Below are 8,242 nucleotides of genomic sequence, written 5' to 3' on the forward strand. Positions count from 1 at the left end.
AATTAAAATTTTATACCTTGTGAGGCGATTTTGCCCCCGATGACCTACAATTATTGGTATATTAAAAAAAAAATTGCTGTTATGCTATCGTCAATAACCCTTTTTCAAATTGAAATAAGAAAAACAATACATATCTAACCAATATTTTAAAGAAAATTAAGTTTTTGTCCAATCAAAGACTTAGTAATTACGATTTCACTCAACTTCCTCTAAGTGTACTGAAAAAAAAAAGTACTATGCAACTCCGGCGAGTAACTTAAAAAGTTAGGTAATTTTATTGCGATTCCAAAATGGTATAACACTTACTTGAAAAATTCTTATTAGGATATGTAAAGATAATTTTCGGGAACATTACCCCAGCAGAACAAAACATACCAATAACAATGTAACCAAACTAAACACGTTTGGTGGTTCACGTTGGGTCTGTTACCACGCGATTATCCTGCGAGACTTGCATTTTGTCGTAGGATGTTGCGCATGCATAGGGTGGACCCTCAATTTTTTAATAAAATACTGTGGTCCGACGAGTCTACTTTTAAAAAGGACGGATACATATGAACCTACACAATTTGCACGAGTGGCACGTAGAAAATCCCCACCTACTTAGAGAAGATCGGTCCCAATATCGTTTTAAAGTGAACATGTGGACCGGAATACTAAATGGTAAATTAATAATAGGACCCTTTGAGCTACCTGAGGCACTGACTGGAGAGGTGTACTTACACTTCTTACAAAACGAATTACCAAATCTATTGGAAGATGTGCCGCTAGAAACAATGAGGAATATGTGGTTCCAGCATGATGGGTGCCCAGCACATTATGCACGTCCTGTAAGGGATTTCCTAGATGAAGGGATTCCTCTGGTAGGTGGATGGGAAGGGCCGGTGCTATAGCGTGGCCAGCTCGTTCACCGGATTTAAACCCGTTAGCCTTTTTTTACTGGGGTGCTATAAAAGAAAAAGTTTACGGAAAACCCATCAGGGACTTGGCTGACTTGAGGGCGAGGATTACAGAGGCCGCGGAATCAATAAACAATAGAAGATTTGCCCGCCATATCTCCCGCTCATTTTTAAAACGATGTAGGGCGTGTATTTATGTTGGTGGTAGACATTTCGAGCATTTTGTTTAAATAAATAATTACGATTTTGTTTTATTTTTGAGTTTCAATTAAAACCATTGCAATAAAATATTATTTATCTTTTTAAGTTTTAAGGAACAGAATAGACATTTAAAAATGTACTATTTGTGTACGAGTTTGAGACTATTGTTTTATTGGTATGTTTTGTTCTGCTGGGGTATTGTTCCCGAAAATCATCTTTACATATCCTAATAAGAATTTTTCAAGTAAGTGTTATACCATTTTGGAATCGCAATAAAATTACCTAACTTTTTAAGTTACTCGCCGGAGTTGCATAGTACTTTTTTTTTTCAGTACACTTAGAGGAAGTTGAGTGAAATCGTAATTACTAAGTCCTTGATTGGACAAAAACTTAATTTTCTTTAAAATATTGGTTAGATATGTATTGTTTTTCTTATTTCAATTTGAAAAAGGGTTATTGACGATAGCATAACAGCAATTTTTTTTTAATATACCAATAATTGTAGGTCATCGGGGGCAAAATCGCCTCACAAGGTATAAAATTTTAATTTTTTTTATAAATGCCTTTTATTTTTTTAATACCCAGAGGGGAATTTTTTTTTTATTTTTCTGGTGACTCTCATGACCACCCCTATCACCCCTCCTCCTAGCTACGTAACCTTTTGGGACACCCTGTATAGCCTATAGCCTTCATCGATAAATGGGCTATCTAATACCGAAATAATTTTGCAAATCGGACTAGTAGTTCCTGAGATTAGCGCGTTCAAATAAACAAACTCACTAATATTAGTATAGATTAAAAATCGTGATAAAATACCGCTACATTAGTGGTAAAAATCTATTCCTTTCGGCCAATTGTAGAAGTTAACAAAATAGAGTCGTCCCTCGCAAATTGTCCAAAGTGAGTTACGGTTTCGTGAGGGCTTCCTCTGGTCACGGTCGACCTCCTTGAGTGTATCGTGTTACCTTTATGCACTAGCTGTTACCCGTGGATTTGGTTGTGTGGTCAAAAGGAATTAACCTGCCAGGTGTCTATAAATATAGAATTATAATTGTTGAAATAATTGTATATTGAAACACAACTTGTGGATGCTGATAAATTAACTTTATTTTTATAATACTTTATAACAAGCTTAATTGTGCACACACGACATTACACCACGAACCGGAGACAAGAGGAGGGCAAAAACAATTCCTGTTTACACAGACTATATAACAGTTGACTATGACCAAAATACATAATATTATTTGTCTATTACAATGATATAGTCATTTTATGAAGCTATAGAATAAACACGTTGTTATTGTTAATTATACCTAATTGATATAATGACGGATTCAAATACGCATTATAATGTATATTTCCAGCATAAAAACATAATTTATCACTGTAAGAGTATCCAATATCCATTGCTTTCTATCACCGCACAAAATAATCTGACTGTTACATCCTTCCGTTGCGACATTTAAGAGGGACAAAATACACACATTTTCTTGTAATCATATTTTGTTAAATTTTTGAACTAATTTTATATATTTAAGAATCTGTTTTAGAGTTCTTGTTTTCTTTCCTTTTATTGTACTATTGTCGTCTTCACTCAATATATGTATGTCGCGTTTCTATAGCTTTCATTTAATGTTATTTTTGTCAAAATTTAGTTTGTGCAATAAAGTGTTATAAATAAATAAATATGTCGCGTCTCTATAGCTTATTTCATCTGTATGTTCTTCCTAAATAAACATACGTTTAAGAAATCAAAGCAAATGGTAACAAACTGTATAGGAGGCGTTCGGTGAAGGCGGTTGGCCGATCGAGTTTCGCGCGGCGGTCGCGAGGCTGCTGTCTCAGCACGCGCCCAATGATAAGGAAGCGCCTAGGAAGAATACTTTGCGTGAGTTTGGTGTTTACTTATTGTGTTAAAAAATTGGTTGTCTGTAAAGTCGGTTTACGGACGATAGTTGAACGTGACAACGTCCGATTGTGCTTCTTTGTCGCTCGTTCCGCGCTCTCGCTTGCACTTCAAGCCTTACATGGAACACCTCAGAGCGAGGTAACGCCGTATGTGTCATGTTTTTTCGTGCGTGCAGCCGGCTCTATCGAATTATAAGACGTTGTCACGTCAAAAATATGAAGGGAATAAAAATGTATTTTATCGCACATAAGTAGGTTTTGTTATTATTTGGGCTTTGGTTAACTTGTATTGTTAATTTTTACCTTTGTATTTCTATCTGTGTTTTTGAGGTAGGTAATAGGTTATTTTATGAACTGAAATTTGATTTGTTTTTAAATTTAGGTCTGTAACAAACTTAAATGTTGCCATGAATAATAATAACAAATTTTTATATAAACTAGCGTTGTTCTGCCTTACTCTGCCCTCACATAGAGTTCGGATAGACTTATATAGAATTCTTTATATACTTTCTTTCTGTATTCGGGTTCCTATTTAATAAAAATCTATAACTTTAATATTTATTTATAGTAGATACTTAGATTTAAATCTGATTATTCACAGGTCTAAGCAACGAACGATTGGACCAGAGCCTCTCTGAGACTATGGTCCTGGACCTTATTGTGCTCGTTGGCTTTGTTGTGGTCAACAATCCACAACTACAGGTAATTATCTTAATATACAATATATAAATCTCGTGTCACAATGTTTGTTCTCAATGGACTCCTAAACCACTTAACCGATTATAATAAAATTCGTACACCATGTGCAGTTCAATCCAACTTGAGAGATAGGATAGTTTAAACATGTAGGTACCACGGGCGAAGCCGGGGCGAACCACTAGTATTATTATATAAAGTTGTTTGGTATAGTAATAATAACTAATTTTTATGACAAGTGTTAAAAATGGGAAAGTATATAATAATTATTCAATGCAATAGTCAGTTTAAATTTCGTTGTTTATTAAAAGTAAGAAATGTTGTAAATATGGTTTTTCTAGCCGAGAGTCTTAAAATATAGATATTCAGTTTTTTTTTATTTATTTTTATATACTAGACGTTTCTATAACTCCTGATAATTTATAATATTGATGATTGAATATTGTTCAACTGTGCTATTTTAATTTATAAACGGTTCAAATAGTTTTTCAAACTTTATTTACGGTTAATTGACTTTCCACAATAAATAAAAATAAACATGTAATATATTCACAACATGTAATGGTCACTAAATTTTTCGTGTATTCAAGTGTAAAATGTAAAACTAATAATGTCATGCGGGCGCACCTGACTACACACCTGTGGACTGAACGGAACTATTAAACGGATGTTTTTAATTATTATTGTCTTGTCTTAATAGATATGCTCGTTTTTTTTTGTTTGTAAGGATAGATGAGAAGGTTTATGGGGAAAAATTGAATTGAAAGTATGAATTTTTGTTTTATTTTTATTCGGTTGCTGTTTCTTTTTGGAAAGATAAAGGACGAAAATATGGGTTAGTTTTATGAAGGTAACTAAATAATTTTCCAGTGCCTATAATTTATAAAAAAATCGTGGCTTAAGCGGATGTATTGGGAGTTAAAAATGTATATATTGAAAAATGTGTTTCAAGTATTTATGATCAAACTTCATTGCCAAAATAAAATAAAAAGTGGTAAATTAGCACATGATATCATTGTTGTTCAAAGGCTAACGTGATAGTAAAACAAAAACAGTAAAAGCGTTTTAAAACATTTGCGAGTTCTATCATACATAAAATATAACTCAATATAGAAATATATGTCTGTCTCGAAATTTATCAACGATAAACTACCCAAGTTATTAAGATTAACAACGGCCAAGCAATTTCGCCCGCATCAAGAGAATTAATAATACAAATTGTAAACTTTCCCACGGCCTCAGGTGTCTCGTACGGGAGTCACTCAAGGAAGCGCATTAGGCCCGACACTCCTCCTACTTTACACTGACCATTACTATGAATAATTTATTAGCATTCTTTCGTTACTATAATGAATTTTGTGTCAACAGATGGGTCTTGTTTATGATAATGTACTGTTTAAAATTTCATGCGCTTGTAAGTGGCTTGTAGTGAGATTAGATATAGAAGTTATAGTAGGATAGGGCGGAATTTTAATTCGTTGGAAGAAATTTTTATTGATATTACGCATTAGTACGGTTATCTGTTTAAGGGTAGGTTTAAGTTCGGTAAAACTGTGTGATAAAACTATTTGATATAAGATTGTAATAATTGTGTTGTATAGGAGTAAAGAAGTGGATAAGATATAATGTCATTTAGATAATAACTTCGATTTAGTAGTAATCTTAATTGCTTAATCAGATAGTTGATGATATATTTCGAAGTTTATAGTTTTGTGTGAAGAATAAGTGAATTGAGAAGAAATATAAATTGTTTTTTTTTTTTATAATCTTGATCTATTCTTACTACCAATACTAAAAACTAATTTTAAAATTTCCGATTCTAGTACACATTTCTAAAAATATTTTGAGCATTCTTAGATTTTACGTATTATTAGTCTTTCCACTAGGTTACAGGTACCTACTACTAGTGTCCAGAGGCGGCTCGTGACAAAATTTTATGGGTGTTCACTTGAAATAAAACACTGAAAATACATGGTGTAAAGCAGTACATTTATCAAAAAAATTACTTATAAAGGAAATACCTACATACGTCTTTCTTTTTGGTGTGCAAAAATATCTATAACTTAAAGCGACAAGACATTCGTAAATATCTGTTGTTGCTTTCATCACAACCACACAACCACGGTTTTTTTTACATATTGTTCAGATTTAAACACACGCGTATATGTTTTCGTTTTTGTCGTACATTTTTGCGTAAGATCAAGTTCAGGCCGTGGCGGTCCCTTAGCTTTACATTCAAGCCGAATTTGTAACGTTTTATCACACTTTTTAATGAACGCCACATTATAATTATTGTTCATTTTAACACTCACAAGTAATACTGATAAGTACAGGCTATTTCAACACGTATTTTATAATTTTAATTAGAAAATTGCATGAATCGCGCGCGTGCATTGAAGTTGACTCGAGAGTCGAGTGTTTGTTTATATTATAGACGTAGCAACTGGCAACGTCGCAATCGCTGTCCTGCCGGGCGGTAAAAACGAACCGGCAACGTTTGCGGGTGCGGCGCTCCGAATTTTGCTACTTTTCCATAGAAAATCTTTTGTTTCACGCGCAGGGCTCTGGCAAAACCCTCTCTTTCACTCCTATTGGATTTCGTATTAGGAAATGTACTAAATCTTTTTTCATTGGAGCGCAATCGTGAGCGCACCGCTTCGCGCGTTACATAATACAGTAGGTATTATACAGGTGTATGGGATGATGGAATGATGGATATATTCATTGGTATTAACAGTAGTTTTAAAGATTACGATTGATTTTAAATAGTAATAATTAATGTTAATAATTAAATTAAGGAGTATGATTTTATTATAATTATTTATGGGAGTTCACTGCACCAGCGCTCCTTAGGGCGAGCCGCCTCTGCTAGTGTCCACTTATTTCAACTTTCTTATATGTTTTTTTCAACCAGGAAGCAATATGCGAAGGTTGGAGTGTGGTCAAAACACTGTGCACTTTACCAGCAAATTGGTTGGTGTCAAAATCACGCAGTCATGCGTTATTGCCCACTTTGATTGCTCTCTCTGAGTACCCGGCGTGTGCTGCGGCTATAGCTTCCGAGCTTAGCGTTACGGTAAGTTTTATTTTCAAACTCAAACATTTATTTATTATTTATTTTATTTTCAATCTCATTTGTCATAACATAGTTTTGCCAATTACCACCTTATTTGGTTTACTGTATGTTTTTGTATTTTTGTTTCTTTGGTTTATAATGTTTTAGAAGTAAAATGCAGTTTAAATTAACACACATACTATTATTCTCAAAAACTACACCCGATTTTGGTACGTCGTCATCAGGCGAAGTTTAACAATCTTGTTTTTGTTTGTGTTTGTATCATTTTTATAGTATTACAGTTTTTCAATGTGTGAAAAATTTAAAATAAAAATTTTGTTAGCGATTTCTTACATTGTTTGATTGTTCATGAAATTAAAAATGTGAGAAAAATAACATTAGCTAAGATGTCTTAGATTTTGAAATTGACTTAAATACTTTTAGTTGAAACGGCTTATTTAATTACATTTATGTTATCGAATTGGCCATCTTATAATTTAGTCTTATCTTGATTCACTACTTTAAGAATTAGATATATTTTAATTGACTTTTTATTGACAACTAGGAGCTTTACTTCAATCTACTTTTCTATAATAAATTAAACTAATACCTTATCCAACAGATGCTTGAAGAATTCCTCGAGAATCCAGAAGCTCAATATTTGAAACTCGTGCAAGTAATAAAGCAAGGAAGAGCTAAGAAACCTGGTAAGAAGTAAAATAAACGAGAAACTATAATTTATTTCGATCAAATACAATATTTTGAACACCTAAAACATTATAATGATGAAAATGTAAAACTAATTCATTGATACTGTGGTTTTGATGATATTTACGTTTTTAAAGTATAAAATGAGAGGCTTATTATTTTTGATGGAAATAAACATTACCTATTTATTTTTAATGATCTATCTAATACATAGCATGATGAATTCAGAAAACCACAGTCGATAATGAACGTAACACTCAAACTAGACGAAGAACATGAATGTATTGAAAATGATGATACAATACCAATGTTACAAAATATAAGAGAGAAAAAAAATCAGATCATTGAGATAGTAAAATAATTGGAGATATTGAAGGAAAACACTTTGAAATTATATATTGATGTCTATAATGGCTATACTAATAGTTTGGAGTTTCCGATAAACAGTATTTGAGATATATGGTCTCACCACAAAACAATTTAAACACAGTCTAACTTTAAACCAGGGATCTGTCACTTTATATGTGAAATACGACAAAACCAGATTAAAGAGAACCCGCGCTTAAATTTAAACCCTGTCTAAAGTTTTTGTGGTAAGACAGATGATGTTCAAATTATTAACTTTTAGATCTAATTGTATCTTTTTAGTTGATAATAACGCGTATTCTGATATCGTCAAAGTAAAAGATACAGTTAAAGGAAATCATGTAAGTTTGTTTGATAAAATTCGCACTTAGATAATTTGCATACATAAACAATTTATTGTGTTCAA

At 32.6% G+C, this 8,242-nt stretch overlaps 1 protein-coding gene across 1 annotated transcript in view; it reads left to right on the forward strand.

Moving 5' to 3' along the window:
• Nucleotides 1–7,985, forward strand: part of ssp3 (SCAPER domain-containing protein short spindle 3) — a 72,516-nt gene extending 64,531 nt beyond the window's left edge. The window contains exons 18-21 of the mRNA XM_090115190.1: nucleotides 2,883–2,991; nucleotides 3,613–3,713; nucleotides 6,622–6,783; nucleotides 7,385–7,985. Coding sequence (XP_089971316.1) covers nucleotides 2,883–2,991; nucleotides 3,613–3,713; nucleotides 6,622–6,783; nucleotides 7,385–7,480 — 468 coding nt within the window. The 3' untranslated portion in view covers nucleotides 7,481–7,985. The remainder of the gene's footprint in view (nucleotides 1–2,882; nucleotides 2,992–3,612; nucleotides 3,714–6,621; nucleotides 6,784–7,384) is intronic.
• The last annotated feature ends 257 nt before the right edge of the window (nucleotides 7,986–8,242 follow it).

The sequence above is a fragment of the Colias eurytheme genome, chromosome 22 (assembly GCF_061535395.1).
Source record: "Colias eurytheme isolate Ceu_HAF_F1 chromosome 22, ilColEury1 Martin Lab GWU primary, whole genome shotgun sequence".
NCBI lineage: Eukaryota > Metazoa > Arthropoda > Insecta > Lepidoptera > Pieridae > Colias > Colias eurytheme.